At 39.2% G+C, this 25,611-nt stretch overlaps 1 protein-coding gene across 1 annotated transcript; it reads right to left on the reverse strand.

Moving 5' to 3' along the window:
* Positions 1-1,992: 1,992 nt before the first annotated feature.
* LOC105231660 (uncharacterized) lies at positions 1,993-4,075 on the reverse strand. The gene is made up of 2 exons (XM_011213082.4): positions 3,926-4,075; positions 1,993-3,820 (listed from the first exon to the last, which is right to left on the reverse strand). The coding sequence occupies exons 1-2, from the start codon at positions 3,941-3,943 to the stop codon at positions 2,396-2,398; spliced, it is 1,443 nt and encodes a 480-aa protein (XP_011211384.2). The 5' UTR covers positions 3,944-4,075; the 3' UTR covers positions 1,993-2,395.
* Between the last annotated feature and the right edge of the window lie 21,536 nt (positions 4,076-25,611).

The following is a 25,611-nucleotide window of genomic DNA, read 5'->3' on the forward strand; positions in this document are numbered from 1 at the left end:
CGCTTGGCCGTATCAAAGCCAATATTTCAACTACAAAGTTGTACACTCAACCAGAGTTCTTCTTTACTTCATGAGAGGATTTCAATACTGACATGGTTGGTGGTGTTTATGCTGGTTCCAAGATAGACGAAATTATCTACGATTTCAAAGTTATGACTGCCAACAGTGGCGTGTGAGTCAAGTCGCGAATTCGACGACTGTATGTTTGATGACAGGAGATATTTCGTCTTGCCCTTGTTCACTACCAGACGCTTTTGCTTCGCTTCCTTATCCATTCTGGAGAAAGCAGAACCAACGGCGCGGTTGTTGAGGCCAAAGATATCAATATCATCGGTGTATGCCAGCAGCGGTACAGTCTTTTAGAAGATTGTATCTTCTCTATTTAGCTCTGAAGCTAGTATTATTTTCTCCAGGATTGTATTAATAGATTTAAGAAGTCACACGATAGAGAGTCTCCTTGTCTAAAACCTCGCTTGGTATCGAACGGTTCCGAGAGGAACTTCTCGATCCTGACATAGCTTTTAGTGTTGCTCAACGTCCGCTTATTCAGCCGTAATAGCTTTGTGGAGATATCAGGTTCAGACAAAGCGGCGAAACTCGTATTTTCGAAGTTGGCAATGAGTTGGTGGTCTTACTTTAATAGTGTATATTAGTTTAAGGAGGCTTATCTCACAATAATTGGTGCATTTCCAAATTTTATAAGGTCGTTTTAGTAATGTCAGAAGGACCTACTCGCCTCCGTCCCTATCCCGTTCATCGTATTTCTTGGTGATGTCAAACTTTACTTTTACTAGAACATGAACTGGGCATCGGCACCTTCCCTTAAATCATAGTCTTTATAACGTTTGCTTTGCGTCATCATCCGAGGCTCATACTTCCTTTTTATTAGGAGTGGTTTCCACCAAACACAGCGCACAACCTCGCTAGGCGAATAGTATAAAGCTGTCTATACATTTATATAGCGAGCCGCTTGTTTGAAGATCGACGGCCGCTCGCAGCCACATCTCTACAGACTTTGCAATTAGACTTCTGCGAACCCTTAAACCGAATATGTCGGAGTAGCTCCATACTCCAGACGCCTTGGCTACCGCATCTTACACAAATGTTGCTCACGTTTCTGTGGTACCCGGCGAGCACACCAGAGTAGGATTTGCGTATAGCCCTACGAAGGGTGCTTACTAATTGACAAAAAAAATAATCAAAATTGAAATTTTTTTCGTATTCCTGAAATAGAGCATCATGAAAATATATTTACGATTCAACTGCTGGTGTTTGGGTGGTACCGATGGGTGGGGAGCGGAGTTTTCATCCAATTTCCCATAATAAAGTCGAAGGCAAGTAATATTTTGAGTAGCAATGCTCCAAATATTTAATTTGTATACAAACAGCAAATATTTTGTATGTTTCCGCCACACTGTGCGCTACAAGTCATTGACACGCAAAGCTCTAGTCCGCTGGTCCGCTGTTATTTGGCGTCACTTTTGCTTTCGACGATTTTGATACCCGCAATTCGGCGCCCGCCCTTTGTCGTGCCGCCGACTGGCATTTACTTTGTTATGATGTGCGAATTAAACAAAATGCGAGGAAAAGCAAGCGCTATCATAGCGGTAATTGCGACATTGCGCTGTCTTTTGTTTTTACCGCTGCAAATATGAGCTAATGATTAGATCATAAGCGGGGCAGTGCTGAAGCGCACGGCTTGTGCTTTAATGAGCGCTCCTTGTCGGCTTCTTTCATTTGTATAGGTTTTGTAATGTCTACTTTATTATCTTATTATTACTTTTGTTGCTTGAAAATTGACATAATTGTTGCTGTAAGACATTTTAATTAAGGAATACTTTTATGACAAGCAATTAAATGTAGTGCAGTGGATTTCACACAATTCCGATTGCATGACGGACATGCGACATTTGCGTGCAACACTTGAGGTAACGACTATGTAGTGTAGGCGTGTGCTTTTCAAGATTATTTTTTCTAAGGAAACACACAAACTTAATAATATAAATTAATTTTATTTAGCACATTTTTCTTTTAAAAATATGGTAACATCTTAAATAAAAATATCTTTTACAACAAAATGATTGTCAAACATAATTTATAATGAGCGTATTTTGTACATAGGTACATATGTATATGTAAGTATGTATATATGAATATGCATGTACTTCGAAGTGAAATGAAGGCGTGAGGTGATTTGGGCGGCAAGCAATGTACTGACCTTTAAATGTCGCCAAGCACTTGTTTCTGCAATGAAAGCTGCTCAGCTGCTTCGCCTCTCTGCTTTAGTGGACTAGAATAAATATGCCTAATCTAAAGTGCGTTTACAACAGCATTAGAAAACATATTTATGCATTTTCTTAAGAAACTATACTTTGGTGGCGCCTACGACAGACGCTCATTTTCGTTTGTACCAACCACTGCCGCCGCCGCTGCCGGAGGCCGCCCAACCACCGCTGCCGGACGATTGCCAGCCTCCCCCACCGCTTGCTGGCGCATAGTTGTAGCCACCACCACCGCCGCCGCCGCTACCGGCACTTGCATCTCCATGTGAGCCGGCTGCTGCGGCAATAACAGCAGTATCGAGATGACCGCCGCTACCGCCATAACCACCACCGCTGCTGTAGCTACTGCCACCGTCATAACCGCCACCGCCATAGCCACCACCACCACCGCTGTGTGAGTCGCTAGCAGCTGCTACGGCAGCTATATTAGCAATGGAATGTGAGTCGCCACCACTGCTGTAGCCACCACCGCTGCTATAACTGCCGCTGCTTCCATGCGAAGATGAACTGGCCGCAGCTGCGGCTGCAGCTATGTGTGCGTCATCATGACCACCTCCGCTACCGCCATATCCACCACCACCATAACCACCGCCGCCGCTGCTGTGTGAGCCACTAGATGCTGCTGCTATGGCTGCGATTTTCGCCAAATGTGAGTCACCGCCACTGCTGCCACCATGACCACCGCCGTAGCTGTAGCCACCGCCGCCGCCGCCGCCGCCATGTCCACCATGACCGCCGGCGCTGTAACCACTGCCAGATTCCTTGATAATTGCATAGGTATCTACTTGAGCACCACCGCCGCCATGTCCACCTGAACTATAACCGCCACCATAGCCGCCGCCGCCGCCACCACCGCCGTGTCCCCCATGACCACCAGCGTCCGAGATGATAAGCGTATGTGCTTCAGCGCCGCCACCATGACCACCGCCGTGACCACCATCATGACCGCCACCGTATCCGCCGCCATGACCACCACCACCACCGCCGTGTCCACCATGGCCGCCAGCGTCTGAGATAATAAGTGTATGGCTTTCAGCGCTACCACCGTGTCCACCTGCACTATAACCGCCGCCGTATCCGCCACCATGACCACCGCCATAGCCGCCACCGCCGCCACCATGACCATGACCGCCAGCATCCAAAATAATAGTCTCATGATGACCACCACCTCCACCACCGTATCCGCCGCCACCATGTCCATGATCATGACCACCACCATGTCCGTGATCGTGACCGCCACCGTGTCCGCCACTTATAAAACCACCGCCCAACAAACCGCCAGTCAATGGTCCAATGATATCGCCACCACCATGCCCATGACCACCACCACCACCGTAGCCGCCACCGCCATGTCCGCCACCATGTCCACCGCCATCAATAATCACTGTTTCATGACCACCAAACCCTCCACCGCCATGTCCACCCCCATGACCATGGTCGCCATGATCCTCAGCCAGATGGATGCGAATATGCACGTGTTCCTTGCCGAAGGTGGGCTTGCCATGTACAATGCCACCGGCGCACAGCAGAACGCTCAGCTGCAATAGTTTGTTGAAAAAGGAAGAAGTAAACAAATTAGTAACGTATCCACAAATGTAACTGTAATCCACAAATAGCACAAAACACTAATATCGAATACGCACTATGAACCACTTGGCCATTTCGTCTGCTGGAAAAATCAAAATCACGCTTTCTTGTAACTACGCCAGGAGCTGCAGACCGTCTGTGTGCCTCGTTTCCGGTCTGTGAAATCGTTGAATGTTAAACTGCAAATGATACGCTAACTGACACAGTGCAGCGTTTTATACACCACATTTGGCTATTATGTAAGTCTGCCAGCCAGCAGCCAACAACCAATATTCAGCTATAAACACATGGCCGCTTAAGCGCGCAGTCACCACGCGCGCGACAGCAAGGCAGTCCAGAGACCATGCTAACGCTAGCGTGCACACAATCCAGCATTAAATGAAACTACAATACCAACAAATCGTGGAGAGGCGCACTAATGCGACCAAAAATCGCACACAAACACTCAACTAAAATATGGCATAATAAAAGCGAGCGACGACGAACCAACGCCGGCGCCGACGCAGCACAAAATCTTCCCTAGAGCGACCAAGCCGTCGCAGCAGCCGATACCTAGCTACCAGCTGATGGTCCCTACTAGTTACTAGTCGGCAATTTACAGGTACTTTCTGCTTGCCAGCTGCTTTAGCTGCAGCATGTTGCAAGGCTTACACGCAATCGCTTTGGCGCGGTGACCTTTGCGCGCGTCGCAGCGCGCTTTATTGCTCTCTCCTTTGGCGCACTTCGCATGGCATGGTAAGCGCGCGCCGCCCGGACGCCAGCCACACAGCAGCGTCAGTTTGGCACGCCAACACTTCCGTGGCGCGCCTGAATCACACTCTGAACGTGCAACATTGTCAAAAAATATATAGGAAATGCAGAGGAAACGACAGCGTAAGCTTAAGGCCAACCTCATAGCCGGTGCATACATATGTATATGAATTAGGTTTGTGGGTATAAGCGGGCATTAAGCGCATTTAAAGGAATAGCAAATATTTGCTCAATATTGGCTGCTCAAGGGTCGGAAATTTTCAGTCAAATTAAAAATATTTTTTTACGTTGGTTTGGTATTTCTTTGCTTTAGCAGTGTAGTGAGAGACCGGCGGAAGCGTTTCCTCATTTACATACATTACAAAGCATAATCTTAAAACATGTAATCATTAGCTACAACAAAAGCAACCATAAGTAAAACTTGATAATCGTCAAGATGACTGGGGAATAGCCACATAAAGAGTCTGCATAAGCTTTACATTAATGTTTGCTAACGGAAAGATAACAACAAAGTTATAAAACTGCAACTTTTCAAAATAAACCGAAATAACTAAATGACATTACAACAATAATTATATACCTTTCAAAAGCCGATATACCACATACCAATGACGACTCAACTTCATCATCATTCGCATTACTACACACATATTCGTACGTTTATTATCAAGCACACGACCAGCAACAAGTGCGTTCATCAGCCAACAACAGCTGAGACACCGTTTCCATACTCTTTCACTGCTTTCTTATGTTTTGGTATTCGTGCGGCGGCCGTCTGTTCGTTAATCTTTAGCCTGCTGTTATTGGCTTTTGACTAATATTAACATCCACTGGTTAGATATGAAGTGATCATTGTTGTCTTGTTGTTGCTTTTATTGCGGAATTATGCGTTACGGCTGACACTAGTTCAATATGTTAATAGTTGTTGCTTCGTCAAACCTGAATTAGTGAGTGTGTTACTTAATTGGAGGCAAACATTAATGCATGAGGAAAAAAGACTGTGGCAAATGGATTTAATAGAGCAGAGAGCGTGGTCGCCCTTGCTTACGACTTTCTGAGCATAATTGTTATAAAGTATATGAATTTCAGCAAAATTACGTCAAAATTTTATATCACAGCTTGGATTCACAACACTCTTGAATTTCTGAACAGAGTCAATAGGGTCCTTTCTGATATATCTGATAGAATAGTGAAAAAAGTTGTACCATCCAATCCGCTCTAGTGTCGCGCGGTCGGGTCAATCAGATTCAACAAATAAAAGTGTAAAGATGTTCTTCAAGTAACGACTAACGCTTGTATTCAAATTTAATGCAAAAACAAATGTAGATTAGGTTCGATTGGGCCGTAAAGTTTGCTCTAATCGATGCATCTCATTTGGAGACACATTATTTAATCGCACTGCGTGTAAACCTAATGGACACCTACAATTGCGGCGAAATTTACTTTGCTGAGAGCAATTAGTTCGTAGAACTTCTCATTGTTAACTCTGGGCCACAGGAATTTCGCAGTCGCACAAGATCTAGTTGTTGACCAGCGCTTGCCAACAGACTCGTTAGCTTTGCAGTTTCCAGCGATTCCGCTATGACCGGTCAGCTCTACAAGTCTAATGTGGAAAAATTTTGATGGTATTACTAAGGAACTAGTTTTGAGCGAGCGAGCTCAATGCCAGTGTGGCTGCTCACTTATCGGCGTGAAGCATCCCTAAGTCTAAAGCAGCATTTGTCACAAAGCACAAACCAACTATGTCTGCCAGCAGGCACAGGCGCGGATTTAGTTGAAATGTGCGCCGTTCGTTCGTTAAACTTTTTCCATATAGACGGCAACTTCAAAATACCCCCTTCTTATTTGCGAAGAACTGGGACAGCCACTTTTCACAGGCCTCTTTTGAGTTCAACTTTACACCAACAAGGGCGCCATAGACAGGAACAGGTGGTAATCACTTGGCGCTATATCCGGGCTTTATGGTGGATGCGATAAAACCTCCCATCAGAGCTTCCATAGCTTCTGACGAGTCATGAACAAAGTGTGTGGTCTAGCATTATCCTGTTGGAACACTACTCCCTTCCTGTTGGGCAATTCTGGACGTTTCTTGCCGATCTCCTGCTTCAAGCGCTCCAGTTGTTCGCAGTAGATGGTAGAATTAAGCCTCTGGTCATATGGGAGCAGCTCATAGTGCATGATTCCCTTCCAATTCCACCTAACACACAGAAAAACCTTCCTGGCTGTCAATCCCGGCTTGGCCACTGTTTGGGACGATTCACCGGCCTCCGACCACGACCGTTTTCGCTTGATATTGTCTTATGTGATCCTTTTATCATCGCCAGTCACCGTACGCTTAAAAAATGGGTCGAGTTCGTTCCGTTTGTATATATAAAATTGCTTAGATTCCGCTTTGCACCTTAGAGTATTTCTCGGGCTTTGATTCTTGCAAGTTGCAAGAGTATACAACGCTCGATTGCACTTTCTTACTAGTTTATTCTGTTTCAGATAGCCCGAGTTCCGAATATCATCGTTGCCCACAGAATTATTTTAAAACTGATTCCAGATTGGACCAATATCTATCATTTTCTATCAATATATGTACATATCAACATGAAATTTTTACAAATGCACTAAGATACATATTTATTAAAACCTAAAGGAAAACAAATCTATTCCTTTTTCCTTACTCCCATTACAAATTGTCGAAGTTAGGTCGTTTCCATACCATTGCTTTAAGACTTAAGGACTGTTGCATAGTAAAAAACAGTCCGCCCCAGATAGCTTTTTTATTTTTGGGGTCTGCAAAAATACTTTTCTAGACACTCAACATACCAGAACTTTCAAAATACTCTTTCTTAATTTATTTAAAGGAATTTTCAAATTCCGGGAAAAAAAGAAGATTTTATTTTTTATTTTTTAGAATCTAAAGTGAAAGCCTTCTACTTTTTTTTCTACTTTTTGCAAAGAGTGATCTTTGGAAAAAAATTTGTTATCTCTGTAAACATAATACGGATCCATAAATCCCTAATTTTAAAAAATACTGATTTTTTAGTATTTTTCACAACTTTTTCTTTTTCTATTGAATGTTATAACAAAACAAAAACTAATCTTCCAATACATCACGAATCTTCTTCTTATGCTATATAAAAATGAAACGCCTTTTTTGTATGTCCGCACATTACTCCCGAAACACAGCATGGAAAGACGTGAAAATGTGCACGGGTATTCCTTTAGTCCTGAAGAAGGTCCTATCGCAATTTATGTCTATATTTCTAACTAAAGAATGGCTGAACCGATTTGGCTGAAAATTGGTGATGAGGTAGCTCGGAACCTTGGAACGGGCATAGGCTATGTTTATTTATTGAAAAAAAGGTCCTGTACGATGTCCACGATTGCGGCCGCATTTTTAGTCTAAAGCAAAAATTTCAAAAAGATTATTAATCTGTGGGAAAGTCGCTATCGCACAATGGAAGCTTGTTTTGTTTTTTTTTTTTTTTAATATAACAAAATGGCGGTGGTTTGAAAAAAAAGTATCGAATTTAGGCCTTTTTTTCGATATTGTAAGATTTCAAAAAAAAATTTAAGCTTTCATAGCGCGATAGCGAATCATGTTAAAAACGTTCTCTCCAAATTGGAACTAGAAAACTCTTTCTTTGAGAGTGGAAACCGATTTGAAAAACACCATTCTGAGACCGTAATAATTTGAATTTCGATTTCAAAATTTGAAAGAATGTTTACTATAGTGTATAGTATCAGATGATGCAACAAATAAAATCTATTTCTACAAAATTTCACTCACTTAAGTAATTTACGAAGTCAATAAAATATGTAGATTTCCAATTTACCTATTCCATTATATTGATATTACGATAAATGATATCCTTGACAACAGGGAACGAGCGGAGCCGCGAATTTAAACTAGTATTTTATAAAAGATATAAAAATAAAATTTAGGAAAATATATATAAAGCTTGTCGAAGATTACCGGTTATAGAAACAAAAAAAAGTTAACTTACCTCAACAGGTGTATTTCTTATAGTAACTACAGGTATAACTATTTCTCAAAATTAATCGGCTAACGGTCTAAGGGAAAACGATTTCTTAGTTCTTATGGTATTTGGATTAAATAATATTCAAATCGAATCAGAGCTCACTTAATAAAGAAAAACGACATTTTAAGGAAATCTTTATCTTGATTGTAATCGGTCTAGTAAACTAGTATTTGTGCAATTAGGTCTAAACCCAAAGAGGATCATCAACTTTGTTACGAAAATTCACGTTCTGTATACAGGGTGGGCCCAAATAACTGTCGCTCTTTATTTTTTGTAGAAAAAGTTTATTTTTTGAAGTTTTGAGCAATTAAACAATTTTATTTATTATAAAGACTGTTGGCTTACATTAGGACTGCTTAAGTTCAAATCGTTCACCTTTGATTTTTTTTACCAGCTTCAAACGTTTCTGAAAACTATTGCAGGCGGCATGCACCACTTCATCTGGAATTTCGTCCCAAATTTTGATTAAAAGACGCTTGAATTGATCCAATCTTATGTTTTTCAAATTTTTTAATTTGTCAAGCATGTATCCCCATATACTGAAATCCAATGGATTCAGATCCGGAGAAGATGGAGCCCATTCATCAATCGGAATAAAACATGGCAAATTATCCTTGCACCAGCGCTGAACAATTCTTGCTTTATGAGCCGGAGCAGAGTCTTGCTGGAAGCAATATGGTTCGTTGCCGAAGAGCTCAGATGCATGAGGGTAAAAATGATTGACAAGCACTTCATCCAAATAATATTGTGCATTGATTTTGACACCTTTCTCAATAAAAAGGAGCGGGAGCTTGCCTTTTTTGGATATGGCCCCCCATACCATGACAGACGTTGTGTTTTGATATCTCTGAACGGCTAATTTATCTGTTGGGATATCCTGCATACTTGTTGCATACACGCGATCATTCTGGGGATTGTGACTTTTTTGCAATATGAATAGTTTTTCATCAGAGAACACGATATTGCAACTTGCATGCCGCTGAAGCAATAAACCACTTCTTTCCCGTCGCATTTTCTTTTGACGCTCCGTAAGGCCATGAATCCTCTTCCTTTTGTAAGGTTTATGTCCCAAGTCCTCTTTTAAAACATTTCGGATGGTTTTCCGGCTCACCTTCATCTCTTTGGCTAGATTTCGAGCTGATCTAGCAGAATTTCGCCTTATCCTTTCACGCACATTCTTCACCAGCTCAGGTGTTCTTATACTTCCTTTTCGTCCAGGTTTTTTGGATATTTTAACACTTCCAGTTATCTTAAATCGAGCCACAGTGCGTTGGACAAATCTCCGGTTTACATCAATGTCTTTCAGCAATTTAACAATTTCGCCTGTCGTTTTGCCTTGCAAATGTAATTTTTGCACTAAGTGTCTTTTTGCTTCCATCACTCGCAAATTTTAAGAACTACTGATCAGGTCAAAAGAGTACTCAATTAATTTCACAATAAAATAAGGAACACAAAAATGTAACGGTAACAAAATTCTGTACACTTACGCGAACATAACGTTTCTTCGAAAAAGTGCGACAGTTATTCGGGCCCACGCTGTAGAATGCGCGCTTCGCTCAACTTATGGTCAACATAATCGGCCTATTAGGCTATTCGCAACACTATCACCTATTTTGAGGCCCAGCGTTCATTATTGAACAATATTCGAACGAATAGACCACGTCCAGCAGGCAAAGTAAATATAGTAACCGTAGCTGAAAGTGTACACGATGATAGTAGAGCGACGATTGGCGCCGTTCCCAACAAACTCAGATTGATGTATGGCAGATTTGGCGCATTTTATGTCGAGATCTTAAATTGAAAACGTGCAAAATACAGCTTGTGTAAGAACTGAAGCCGGTCGACCTTCCCAGGCGATATCGCTTCTCGCTATGGACTCTTGAAAAGTTTCAAGACGCGTTCCTCATTCCTTCAAAAATGATGCCAGTGAGAACGTAACCGTTGATGGCAGACGTTTTCACGCCGTCATAACCGACTCTTTGATGTCTGAAATTGAAGCTCGTGATTTCGGCGGCATTTGGTTTCCACAAGACGACGCCACTTTTCACACATTGCATCAATCAATGGATTTATTGAGAGAACCTACTTCGTCCCAAGCGCCACGCCTCATCTTGTTTTTTTGTAGGAAAATCATATTACTGCGAATAATATGAAATTAAAATATGAATCAAATGAAATAAGGAATATGATTTTTTTTTGTAATTTATGGAGACTAATAGCACATATAGACTATATTTATATACTGAATATGAAATATTAAATTTGCCTCGAAGTTTGTAGTATCCTGAAGAAACGCCGGATACTCTCTAAAGTTTGTATATAAATGATTAGCGTGACGAGCTAAGCGAGCGATTTAACCATTCCTGTCGATCCGACCATGTATGTATACGCCCTGCAATATTTGAAATATCGCTCTGAAAATTTGTCATTTGTCGAAACCGATATCGGACCACTATAGCATATAACAGCCACATAAACTATACAATTGTACAGGAGTCCTTGTAAGAATACTTTTTTATTTGACAAAGCATCTTCAAAAAATTTGGGTATGCATTATTATTTAAAACAACGGTATAATCTCCGAAGAAATCGGTCAGATCGGAACGCTATAGCATATTCTATAAGTGCCATACAAACTGCCTATCTAACTCAAGTCCCCACATATTTCAAAAACTTACTTATTTGACAATCATACTTATCTTTGGAATTCCTCAGAATGTCATCAATATCGTATAGATCGTTTTTAAACAATATTGTGGCATCACCGTTTCAGCTATTTTTTACACACAACGTTTTTATGGTAATTCCGTTATTTAACTAATTAATTAAAAAGCAAATTTCATTTTTCTTTGTTTCACTTTCGCATTCTCTGCCGCTTTTGCTTTCTAAACTGCAGTGTTATTATTTTGTTTGGCTCGGCAATCATTAAAAACCACATCAGCGCATCATGGGCGAGGTCATGGTCGCATTTGTGCCCAATTAAACGTTGTGTTGGGTGCCGCTAAGATCATGGCGCTGCTGCACGCTGTTGGCTCTCGGCCCCATTTTCTGGAGTATGCATGAATTTTGTTTTTCATTATGCTTCGCGGTGTTTCTCACCTGAATTTCTATGGCTGACTACTACTGCTCCTACTGAAGTTTTACCGCGGGTTTTACTCTCTCTCTCAACGCTACAGTTAGTTGGTGATCTGCTGAACTCCCTTGTTAGCGCTACTTTAAGCCATTCACACATACATACTATACATACAAACATATGGGTATGCAGCCTTATGCAGATGAGTGTACCGTTGTAAAAGTGAATGAAGATTAGGTGAGTTCATTGATTTTATCGGAAAGCCAGCTCCCTGCCAGCGCTACATTTCATCGGGTTTTGTTTTGTAGCACTAATTGTTGTTTTGTTGTGAACTACGGCCGTAAACCGTATCCGCCTTTGATGAATTGTGTTAACAAAAGTTATTTTGTAATAATTATCTTATTTTCTTGTTGACCCAAAACTCGATTTTCGTTTGAACACTTGAACGTGAGTATGTATTTTGAGCAAGTTATTTAATTATACAAACATGCAGCCACACTCATAGGTATGAATATACATAAACGCAGGCACCTAGGTAAGTGGATAAACTATAAATCTGCATAAATTATATCATCGTGTTTATGGGTCAAACGTGAATATGCAAAATTGCTTATGTGAAATTATCGAAAAAGGAAATCAAAAAATGACAGAGAGGAATTTTTATTGAAGTTCATTTACCGTAACTGGTGTAGGCTAACAACACCGCTAAATCAATATGTTGTCAAAAAATAACAATTTTCCTTTTCTTTGGCGCTGAATTGAGCTCAGTCAGTTTTGAAGTTCGGGGAGAAAAATTGGTTCCAAAAACAAAAACAAAATGTTTCATATGTTTAGAAGCGAATATTGGTTACTGGATGAAACTTGGTTTGTAGGTAGGTTTCTTAGTACAAAAAAAGTTCGAGTCGTAGACGCCCAAAAATCGCCATTAACCGAAAATATGCATATAAACAGCCATAACTAAGCATAATATAACGAGATAAAACTTTTCACGAATAATTCCTTTAGTGTATGCCACCTTTTGATGAAAAACTGTTCAAATCCAACAAAAACTGCTCAAGCTCCTAGGTACCGAATATTTGGATTCCACTTTCTATAGTTGATTTTTGTTCGAAAATATCGGTCAATGTGTGAGATGTATAATTGAAATTCAGGATTAGTACTCCTCTGACAATGGTATGTCTGTATGTTAAAAATGGGTTGAATCGAACAAATACTTCCTTTAGCCCCCATATACCTAATATACAGATAATCGAACTTTCGCGTGACTTTGTACCGGAATTATGATGAATTACTCGATTGTATCGGTAAATATTTCTCTCAAATATTAAATCTGCCCTTTTTTTTAGAAGAAAACTCGTTGTTGAGTGGTAAGGTTCAAATTGATTGTCATCGAAATTGTCTAACGGTAGGCTCAGGAAACGTGCGGGGCCCGACAATATGGAAAGCGGTGTTAGATGAGTGCGGTTCGCTGGACATGCAAAGAGGTGGTTAGAGTCCTGCAAGGACTCATTGCACTCTGTGCCCATATTTTTTATGTCGGAGTCGATACTGGATAAGTAGCAATTTTACCAGACCAGACCAGAACGAAGTAGCGCAAGGGTCTCTCTAAATTCACGGAACAACTCGAGCTCTTCGTCTGCAATGGATGGTTGTTTGACTCCAAGTACGCCATTCACTAGGAGGGAGTCGGTTCATGTCTCCATCATCAATGGCGGTCAATGCATGTGTGTATATAAATTGTTGCGTACGTAGTCTGGTCTACATATTGTTCGATGTCAAGGACATACTCAGAAAGAGATTTATTTATGCCCCTAGACTGAGTTATCTCTTCAAGCTGAATATGAGTGCATTGTGTTCCTTAACCGGAAGCATGGAAGATGTTCGACATAAGACATCCAGAGGTATTCTGTAATTGACGGACTGCAGCATTCAGTTTCGCTACATCCAGCCGACCTTAGCGATACTGCTTAGTTGACGCCCGGCCGGCCGATTTCCTTCTTGTTTCCCCAGCAGCCGGGTAGCGACTTTAGGATTTTATTGCGGCTCTGTACTTTGCCAATAATCGTGGCATAGTTAGGAGTGAATGATCACAGTATGTCAAGTGTAACGGCTAAAATCTTAGGGTTGTTGACAGCCAAAATTTTAATGCCATCGACTGTGATGTTAAAATCCTATCTGTACACCTTCGTCGAGTGCTTATGGCCGTTATGGAATTAGTGGGGGATAGCAGAGAAGCAGCGAGAAAAATCGGAGTGATAGCTGAGATAGAGAAAACATTCGATAACAACTCCTTAACAGTACTTAATCAGTTTCAGCCTTTCTTCACAATTAACGACTCATTGACTCATACCAATTAATAACTTATTATATGTAAGCTACAGCGATTATTGCACGTCTCATATGTAAGGCTTCCTGCTAATTTTAACTGACATGAAACAGTAAAAAATGAAATATTTCCCATCCATCAGAAATCTTCCGGAAATTTTATTCACCGATAATTCAATAAATAGTCTAAAAGACAATCCAGTACTATCTACTCTCTGCACTCGATGTCCGTATAAAGCCAAACACTCGCATTGAAAATGAAAGTGTTCGCAATACTTGAACTTGGATTGCGGGCGCTACACAAAGTCGTTGTAGCATCTTCACAACCATTTCTTCCTACACAAAGAGATAGTATCACACGGGTTCAATTGAACAAGTTTTTCTTAATGCAAGCCGCTGATGCTGCTTGTGGAGCTGAGGAGGACCCACAAACTGGAATGGCATTTGGTTTTCTGTCTTTTTAGTGTGATATTCAACTTCATTTTATTGCAAAGTCAAAGATTTTTTAATGACATTGTTGTTGTTGTGGTCGTTGGAGTGCTTATCTTTTTGTAAATTTTTACTGTTACTGCAAGAAACGAACATTTTACCTTGGAACCGTTGCTTCCGTGTCTTCATTTTCATTATGTAATATTTCAATTGGGCAAGTTGCAACGCATCATAAGCGTTAACGGCAGAAGCGAGAAGGGGCATGCGAAGCAATGCATGTGAATCCGCTGTGTAATCTGGCAACCGGTTCAGATGAAGAGGAAGCCTTTGGCTCGGTTGGTAGTAAAAAATGAAGAAGTTGTAATTTTTTATTAGCAAAGCAGCTGTTGCGCAGACATTGCGACTTGGATGCGAGTACGCGCGAATATACATAAAAAAAGTTAGCATCGCCGACGGCCATGCATGCCTGATGCGCAGCGTGTTTGACGTCGACACGAAGTGTAACGCGTAGTTGGGCTGTGCCAAATTTATGACTTTCATTATGGTATTTGTTTTCGGTTGTGTAAAATATAACGCGTCGCAAAGCATTTCATTCACGTTGCATGTGCCACTGATTACGTAGGGACGCATTGCTAGACATGAGGCATTTTCCACGCCTCCCACGCACCGGTAGTGGCATAGTTGTCAACGGGAATGCACTTAATACGAGTACATAAAAATATAGGGCGCAGAATTAACACGCAATCAATATTAAACCGGTTCACTTATCATAAAAAAAATTACTAAAAATCTGGAAAAAGTTTTTGCACTCGAGTTCGGTAAAATTTCACAAAATCTAGATAATAAAATCTGACAAATTATCAAAAATTTAAAATTATATTTCTACACTGCCGAAATATCAAAGAAGTTGTTTCATACAGTTCCTAATCTAACTAACTCGAAAGGCTTCGTAGGCATTCAATCCACCTTAACAGCGGTTTTCAGTACTAACTTCCGATCAGGTTGTCGGTGTTATTATTTATCAAGAGAAAATGTCGAATTTTTAAAGACAGCTAAACCAACATTTAAATTACTCTAAGCGTACAAGTCACCTACCGGTTAAATTGCCGGATAATTACGCAACAGCGCTACCATATACATACATAGTTATGCTAAAGTTGATGTGAGATTCTTACAATAGAATGGTTTATTCGTAGCCGTGACTTGATACAGTGCGAATTACTCGCTATAACCGACGAAGGAGCAAGTAAGAAAGTAATGCTAGATATTTATTTTTTTAGTAACTGAATGATATGATGACAATATTCATTCATTTGCGTATTTATCTGATGAGCTCTTTTGTACAATTTACCTATGGCGATATTTACCAATAAACAGCTCAGGACAACATTTCATTAGGTTTCTTTAGTTTAACTCAAGGAAGCCTATAGCGCTTCAGTAAATATAATGGTTTTGGTTTTCAACCACCATGTCGTTCCATCTTCGTACCTCTATATGGTCCGAATAAAAAAATCCAACTCTGTCAACAAGGCTTATTTATGCTTGTTTGGATATGTAAGCATTTGAAGTTACAAGTTTCCATGTCAGCTTGAACACGAATAGTGGTAGCGAAGCAAATACCAAATGCAAATTAAAATCAATTATGAACTTCGACTGCTTCGGCTGGCACTGTGTATATTGGTAACGCAAACTTATGTAGATAAATTCATGTAATGCGCGGTTCAGATAATCTTTAGACACGTATACTTACATATTATATATACTTATCGTATGTCAGTAAGAGATGTAAGCGAAAATTATACACTTATGTATCGAGAAAGTTAATAGACTACGTTATGTATAAGTATATCGAACAATCTTTCATTAAGATATATTTATTTAATTAATTTTTAAGGATTAAAAATGGTTTACTTCGATTTCCGCGACCGCGACCACGAGTCTTATAGAAAAAATTTTTATGTCAGAGAAAATATCTACAACTTTTGTTGTAACACCTGTTTTACATAACCTCAAATTTTATGTGAATTCAAACATCCAAGTTTTTGGATTTTTGTTTTTGTTTATCTTGTACAAAAAAATTTCATGCAATTTAATGTAAGGCAGTTTTATAAAGCAGGTGGAGTGTATTTATTATACCCTGAACAGGGTATATTAAGTTTGTCACAAAGTTTTTAACACCCAGAAGGAAGCGTCGGAGACCCTATAAAGTATATATATAAATGATCATTATGTTGAGCTGAGTCGATTTAGCCATGTCCGTCTATCCGTCTGTCTGTATATATACGAACTAGTCCCTCAGTTTTTAAAATATCGTTTTGAAATTTTGCAAACGTCATTTTCTCTTCAAGAAGCTGCTCATTTGTCGCACCACTGTAACTTATAGCTGCCATACAAACTGAACGATCGAAATCTAGTGCTGGTACGGAAAACTTTTGCATTTGACAAGATATATTCACGAAATTTGGAATAGATTGTTTTCTTTGCACTTATAATTCCTTTTAAGTATGACACCCAAAAATTGTTTCAATCCTAGCAAAACTGTTCAAGCCTCTAGGTACCGAATATGCGGAGATATGCAATTGAGATTCAGACGCAAACCTTTCCTGACAATAGTATTTCTGTGTATCAAAAATGGGTTGAAAGTGGTCTAAACTCTCCTTAGCCTCCATATACTGGATATATCGGCCAATATTTGAGTTATACATATTTGTGCCTAAAATAAATACAATTGGATTAAAACTTTATTTGGTCTTCATATAACTAATATCAGGATTTTCGAATATCCGGCTGACTATGTGAGTACCTTAACAAAACCCAGGGACATTTTTTTAGTGTGTGGCATCATCATGGTTTATAAAATTGAGTCGCTACACCCAATTTCCATATGCTACGTATGTATAAGGATTTTCGTTTTTCTAACAAACTGTATGCCGAATATGTCAGTCAGTGTACGGTTAACGTTTTACATCTTAATGTATTTCCATGGCTTTAATTCTTGCAAGTTGCAAGAGTATAAAATATAGGGTTACACCCAAACTTAGCTTTTTCTTACTTGATTTTATTAAAAAAAAAAATAAAGATGAGCATTTCATATATATTTCTGTTATTGTGGTAACCATAAAATTGAATTCAAATTGTTTTTAATAGGTAAACAAATATGTAAAAACTACCTATGCGCTCCCAAAGCACGTGCTTTTAAACCCATACATAAACTTAAATACTTAAGTATATATAAACATGGATACATGCTCAAATATTTATGCATTCGACACTCTCTCCTTACCATTTGAAAATTAGTTAACATTTACTATTTATTTAAAAATGATGTAACCGGATTAACATAGGAGTGCCGTTGCGTATAAATTTACACATTTTTGTGATAATGAAATAGCTAGAAGCAACGTATGTATGGTATATACAATTATAGATGCATATTAATACACGTATGTATATTGGATATCTGAATAATTTATATTAAAGATATTTTAAATTTTTTTTACACAAATTTTTAAAATCGCATATTTATAAATGGACACATATATATGGAATATTGGCAGATCCGGACACGCGTTGCTGTGGCTATGGTATGCAAAAAATACTTTTATAATTAATAGACTATTCAACGCACTAAAAATTTTATTAACAATATCGGCGAAAACATTATTGCGGTATTTGGATCGGTCCATCCATCCAAAATTCGAAAAAAGACCTTTTTTGGTAATAGTATGTCTGCATATTAAAATGGAGTTGAATTCGCATCAATATTTCTCTTAGCTCCCATACATCATACAACGATTTTCGAACTTCCAGCTGACTTTGTCCGCATATATCAATCAATATGTGCCTTGTCTTAATGAAAAGGATAGAGCGTTTTCTTCTATCAACGGTGCATCTTTGTGCCTAATAAAAACGGTTGAAAACTTGCCTTAACCATCATAAACCTAATATCAGGATGGGTGCATAATAATGCAAAGTCTGGAAATGAATGTCGAAAACAAAAACTGAAATCTGTATGCCCAACAAGATGGGCTGAAAGCCATGAAGCCGTATCGACATACATCGAATTGCATCCGTTCGTGATTAAATCATTAGAAAGAATCGTAACTTGGAAGGATACGGAGACTTCAACTACGGCCTCTCAGTTCGTCGCTGCGATTTCTGCTGCAGAATTTCAAATTTCCTGCTTCATAATGCAATCCATACATGCAGTCGTTCTACCTCTCAGCCGGCAATTACAATCGCCTGATGAAGATCTCGCAGAAGCCATTAGAATAGCGGACGACGCTTTAAAAGAGTTCGAAGAAATGCGACAAAATGCCGAAAAAATTTTTTTTTTTGATTTTTAATAACGTTGAAGAAGTATGCACCGAACTATGTACAGAAATAAAGGTACCACGTTACAGTAGTCGCCAAATGAATCGCTTCAATTTGAAAACGAACGACGCTGAGGCATACTATTGCATTGCTTTTTATATTCCCTTTCTTGATACTTACATTGCTCATTTGAAAAGCCGCTTTCTTGACCACAGATCAGTGTTAGAAAATGTTTGTGTATTTTTCCCAAAGTACGAATTTGACGCTAAAAAAGCTCTATAAATATTTTCTTTTTATGAAATGGTGATCAACTGTTCAGAACAAAACTTTCTTGCGGAGATGAAAATATGGAAGCAGCGAACTTCAGGCAAGCATTTTCGGAATGCTCTCGAACCTTTAGAAGCAGTGAACAAAACGTCTTTTGGGAATGTTTGCAAGATTTTACGCATATTGATGTTACTGCCTGTTTCAAGATAGGTCAAGATAGGCTTAATGGTCTAGCATCAATGAATATTCATAGGGATATTGATCTGTCAGTTGATGAAATACTAGAAGAATTCTTTCAAAAAACCAAGGAAAATATAACATGGAATGTGAGATCCCGTGTGATCCTAAATTAATCACTGAGCTTCAACGATACTGCTTGTACAAATGTAGAGAAAGTTCGAATTATATGAATAACAACAAAAATCTCGTAACTTATTATAATTGCTTATAATTTTATGTGATTTTTTTGATCAATAGCCTCATTCCAAACCCATATCAACAAACATATATTTTTCTCTGAGTTTAGGGGATGTTTTAACACCAAAAACCTCCCCTCCCCTCCCCTCTGCCACTGGCTGAGGGCATAATTTTGGATGAACTATAGCAAGTTCTGCTGGTAAAAATTTTCGCTTGCAATCAGCTTCGCATTTTAATTAAATGTTTCACTTTTGCCAAATAACGGGTGATTTTTTTGAGGTTAGGATTTTCATGCATTAGTATTTGACAGATCACGTGGGATTTCAGACATGGTGTCAAAGAGAAAGATGCTCAGTATGCTTTGACATTTCATCATGAATAGACTTACTAACGAGCAACGCTTGCAAATCATTGAATTTTATTACCAAAATCAGTGTTCGGTTCGAAATGTGTTTATCGACAAATTTTGTTCAGCGATGAAGCTCATTTCTGGTTGAATGGCTACGTAAATAAGCAAAATTGCCGCATTTGGGGTGAAGAGCAACCAGAAGCCGTTCAAGAACTGCCCATGCATCCCGAAAAATGCACTGTTTGGTGTGGTTTGTACGCTGGTGGAATCATTGGACCGTATTTTTTCAAAGATGCTGTTGGACGCAACGTTACGGTGAATAGCGATCGCTATCGTTCGATGCTAACAAACTTTTTGTTGCCAAAAATGGAAGAACTGAACTTGGTTGACATGTGGTTTCAACAAGATGGCGCTACATGCCACACAGCTCGCGATTCTATGGTCATTTTGAGGGAAAACTTCGGACAACAATTCATCTCAAGAAATGGACCCGTAAGTTGGCCACCAAGATCATGCGATTTAACGCCTTTAGACTATTTTTTGTGGGGCTACGTCAAGTCTAAAGTCTACAGAAATAAGCCAGCAACTATTCCAGCTTTGGAAGACAACATTTCCGAAGAAATTCGGGCTATTCCGGCCGAAATGCTCGAAAAAGTTGCCCAAAATTGGACTTTCCGAATGGACCACCTAAGACGCAGCCGCGGTCAACATTTAAATGAAATTATCTTCAAAAAGTAAATGTCATGAACCAATCTAACGTTTCAAATAAAGAACCGATGAGATTTTGCAAATTTTATGCGTTTTTTTTTTTAAAAAGTTATCAAGCTCTTAAAAAATCACCCTTTATTTTAAATTACATATTTTCTATAAATGGTAATAATCGGTTTTTCCGATTTTATAAGAAATAACAAAGGGCCAAACCTAAATTCTGTCAATTTATATTTGTACATTCGCTTCGAAAAATTGCCAGTAATGACCAGTACATATTTAATAGATATTTCCTGACAAAGATTTCAAGTGGGCTGGACACACCACTGAATTGCGTAAAATAAGTTGCCGTGCGAAAAGAAACCTGTCCGCGTGACTATTGACTGTGGCCGTGGCAAATGAAAATTTGGCGGACAAAATCGCATGGCTCTGATGCTTTACTTGTGTATGTATAAGTAACAAAGGCTAATGCAGCTAACAAAATAAAAGCACTGCCTACCTCACCACTGACTGAGTTACCAGCGTTCGCCGCTTATGGCGTCACCGTTGAGGCCGGTGCAACATCTGCAACGGCGCAGCAATGCAACTGGGCGTCAAAACCTGTTGGTGTAGCTTGTTACATAATTGCCAATAATAGTGAAGCTGTAGCAGACACTATGGTGGCTGGAATCATACACTTTATATCACACACAAATACGTACATAAGTATGTACATGCTTACAAAAATACAAAAATAATATACGTAGGTATAAGATTTGGTCTTCTCTCATGTACAAGTATATCGCTTTTTACAGTACTCTTTTATGGGTATTAACTTTGTAGAGCAACTTCACACGACCGTTATGTTGTGTTTTTGATTTTTGGCGCGCAAAGTGTCGAACATGAATAAATACATAACATACAAATCGACTACCAAAGTGAATGGACGGCAATATGTTACAAGTGCAACCAATATTGCAGTTAATATATATGTGTGTAAATATGTACTCTCAACCCAGAAGATGCAGCATGGCATGAAAACAACAAGCACTTTTCAACAGTTTCCATTTAATTGCTTATAATTTTTATGTCGAGCAACATTATTTTGACATTTTAATAAATATTTACAATTTTAGTTTACAAGTGTTCAGTATGAAGTGAAAGTTTTATGTGAGCTTGCACCTGAGCATACAATTTATGTAGTGCTATAAAAATTTTTGAACATTCACCAAGTGCATTTTTTAATACTTCGATAGTAATATATAGTACACAGCGTGCACATTTTCATCACATAAATTGGCATTTTCATCTACTTTTGTACTATAAATACTGTTACATTACAATGACTGAAAAGTATTCGGCCTAACCGAGAGATCGTCGCAAACAAATAATATCGACACTAATCTTAGAATAATAGGTACAGTTATGTTAGGTTATACTGGTCAGCAGTGACACCATACAAGGACCTACATATATTAATTAAAGCTGAAGAATTCGTCATACTAGACTTTAACGCTTTTTAGGAACTTTAAGAGCGCCTTGGTATCAAATTTTGATACTTCATCTAGTTGCATGAACTAGATAAGTATACTATAAGACGAGTTATAGATAGGGCTGAACAAAAGCGTAGGAGATCAAAAAGCTCTTATAACTATCACTTTAATTGAACGAATCGAGGCCATGACGTAGACGCGAGATTAAAGAGCTTATGCCAGAAATAACACAAAATTTTATTTTCTTTTTTTTAGAAGTAGTTCATACTTTTTTCATATTTTGGTTATTGCCGTCATTACTCCATTAGTATTCTTTATCTCGATTACCTGAACCAGCGATACTCCAACTACTTTGAACCATCTGAAGGATAAGTTTTCTGGCGGTCCGCAAAGTAAGTATCCGTGACAGATATCATCTGAAGAATGCGATTGATAGGTCAACAATTTGTAGTCTATCTCAACTGATGTAGGACCGTTTATTCACCGTTTCGATGTCGAATGGATCCATAGTAGATACCTGTTTTGTCTCTCTCAGAGTACCCTGAAAACGCCTCATTCTCTTCTGAGCAGGTTTGCCAATGAAATACACAAATACACCTTTGGTGTGTCTCAGTGAATCCATGTTTCGACGAACGCAGAAACGCCTTCGGATTGCAGTTAAACAGAGTCACATACTGCTATGAAGTGATCTCATGGCTACGCTTGTTATCCAGAATGAGCGAACGCCGCACCAATAATGCTGACAAGTTCCCATGCAAAGTGTATTTTTGTATTTTTATACCCTGAAAAGGGTTTACTAAGGTTTTTACGAAGTTTTCAATACCCAGAAGGAAACGTCGGAGACCCTATAATATATATAAATGAATTATCAGAATGATGAACTGAGTGGATTTAGCCATGACCGTCTGTTTGTTAACGCATTTACTAGTTTTTTTTTTCTTTATTTTATAAGGTCCTACTCATTCACGAAAATGCTGTTTATTTATTATCAATAAATGAAGTTTTTATTAATGAATGGAGGATGGAGTCATGTGTAGGAGTTCACGCAAGTGAGGAAAGTTCTCTGATCGCCATTCACTTGGGAGTGGCCAGAAACGATTCTTTTACATATGACTCAAGCAGCTCACGACTTCCGGTCTTTGACCAAGTATCCTCTGGGTAGCCCAAGAACATCCGTTTGAAGGCGAGCTAAAGTGAGAAGGCGAAACATCCCCTGCATAGGGTTGTGCGCTGGGTTTGGGACCCGCCGCGTAAAAAAACACTCCCAATGAAAAAGCGTAAACAGATTAGGATGAGAGACCTCCCCTTTGATGACGACCATGGCAAACGAGATAAGGACTACGAATTGAGGGCATGCACGTGGAATGTCCGGTCCCTTAAGTGGGAAAGTGTCGCTGCCCAGCTGGTTGATGTCCTCGTAAAAACAAAGGCTGACATCACCGCCGTCCAAGAAATGCGATGGACGGGACAAGGACAGAGACGAGTAGGTCCTTGTGACATTTACTACAGTGGCCATATAAAGGAGCGTAAGTTTGGTGTGGGATTCGTGTTGGGAGAGATTTCCCAGATTTCCCGATTTCTTCGTATAATACTGGATCTTTCTTTGCATCAGGAATTGCCGCATTATTGAATGATTTCATCAATTTGATCTGGTGTAACCACCTTCCACCATCCAAAGAAGAATGTGTGCGTGCGGCAAACCTCTCTTTTGCCACCCAAGAGAGTACATCTAGCATCTAACAGCACCATATATTCGTTGCTTCAAGATAATGTCCATCGAAGCTGTTGCTTGAAAAGTCCTGCTGTGACATCGTGAAGATCGCTTTCTGATTGATCGCGACCCATAATACCGCACGTATATCACCGCATCCTGGGAGTACTCGTTTCTGTGGCTTGGCCTGCTAATGTATGTTGATGCCAAAAGGAACGCCGACCGATATAAGCGCGACCTCTTCATGGCGTCGTGACCAATTTCAATCTGTAATTGATCACTTTGTGTGAACAACACATAACATTTTCACTGAATAATTTTCAAAAATTTTTGAAGCAAACGCCAAATTTGAAAGATTTAAATAATTGAAAAGCAAAACAAAACAAGTAAGGAAGGGCTAAGTTTGGGTGTCACCGAACATTTTATACTGTCGCATGATAAAGTGATAATCGAGACTTCATTATCCGTCATTTACATATTTTTTAATTTTGCTGTAAAATTAATTAGAATTAAATTCTGAGAGATTTACCGATATTTTCGGTGAAAAATTAGGTTAGGTTAGGTTAGGCACTGACTACTTCGTGTTCGATATCAGGGTCCTTGAAAAGTTATAGTCCGATCAAGACAATTTTTCCACAAGGGATACCTCAGCTCAAATACCGTATTTGTGTAAAGTTTTATTCCGCTATCATCATTGGTTCCTAATGTATATATTATACAGAGAAGGCATCAGATGGAATTCAAAATAGCGTTATATTGGAAGAAGGCGTGGTTGTGAACCAATTTCACCCATATTTCGTACATGTTATTAGGGTGTGAAGAAAATATTATGTACCGAATTTCATTGAAATCGGTCGAATAGTTCCTGAGATATGGTTTTTGGTCCATAAGTGGGCGACGCCACCCCCATTTTCAATTTTTAAAAAAAGCCTGGGTGCAGCTTCCTTCTGCCATTTCTTCCGTAAAGTTTAGTGTTTCTGACGTTTTTTGTTAGTCGGTTAACGCACTTTTAGTGATTTTCAACATAACCTTTGTATGGGAGGTGGGCGTGGTTATCATCCGATTTCTTCAATTTTTGAACTGTATATGAAAATGCCTGAAGGAAACGACTCTATAGAGTTTGGTTGACATAGCTACAGTAGTTTACGAGATATGTACAAAAAACGTAGTAGGGGGCGGGACCACGCCCACTTTTCCAAAAAAATTACGTCCAACTATGCCCCTCCCTAATGCGATCCTTTGTGCCAAATTTCATTTTAAAATCTTTATTTATGGCTTAGTTATGACACTTTTTAGGTTTTCGGCTTCCGCCATTTTGTGGGCGTGCCAGTGGGCCGATTTTGCCCATCTTCGAACTTAACCTTCTTATGGAGCCAAGAAATACGTGTACCAAGTTTCATCATGATATCTCACTTTTTACAGCTTGCACGGACGGACGGACGGACAGACAGGCATCCGGATTTCAACTCTACTCGTCACCCTGATCACTTTGGTATATATGTATAACCGTAACAACCGTTATGTGAACAAAACTATAATACTCTCTTTAGCAACTTTGTTGCGAGAGTATAAAAAATTGAATAAAAACATTTGTATGGAAAAAATTAACTTTTTGGAATTGTTCAATTTTCCGACTGTTCCTCATGGAAGACATACAGGTTCTTTATTTCTAAACCTTTCCCGATCCACGACGAACAACATCTTAAAATTTCATCAATATTGGTTCAGCCGTTCTCTTAGCGTTACTAACGGTCACCATCTCCCTAAGTCTGTCAAACTAAAAGCCACTAATAACGATTAAATTGGATACTACGTGAGACATAATTTATGTCGGTTTAATAACTTAAAGATAAATATACAAGTATAATACACTCAACTATGAATCATTTGTAC

Source organism: Bactrocera dorsalis, chromosome 4, assembly GCF_023373825.1.
Source record: "Bactrocera dorsalis isolate Fly_Bdor chromosome 4, ASM2337382v1, whole genome shotgun sequence".
NCBI lineage: Eukaryota > Metazoa > Arthropoda > Insecta > Diptera > Tephritidae > Bactrocera > Bactrocera dorsalis.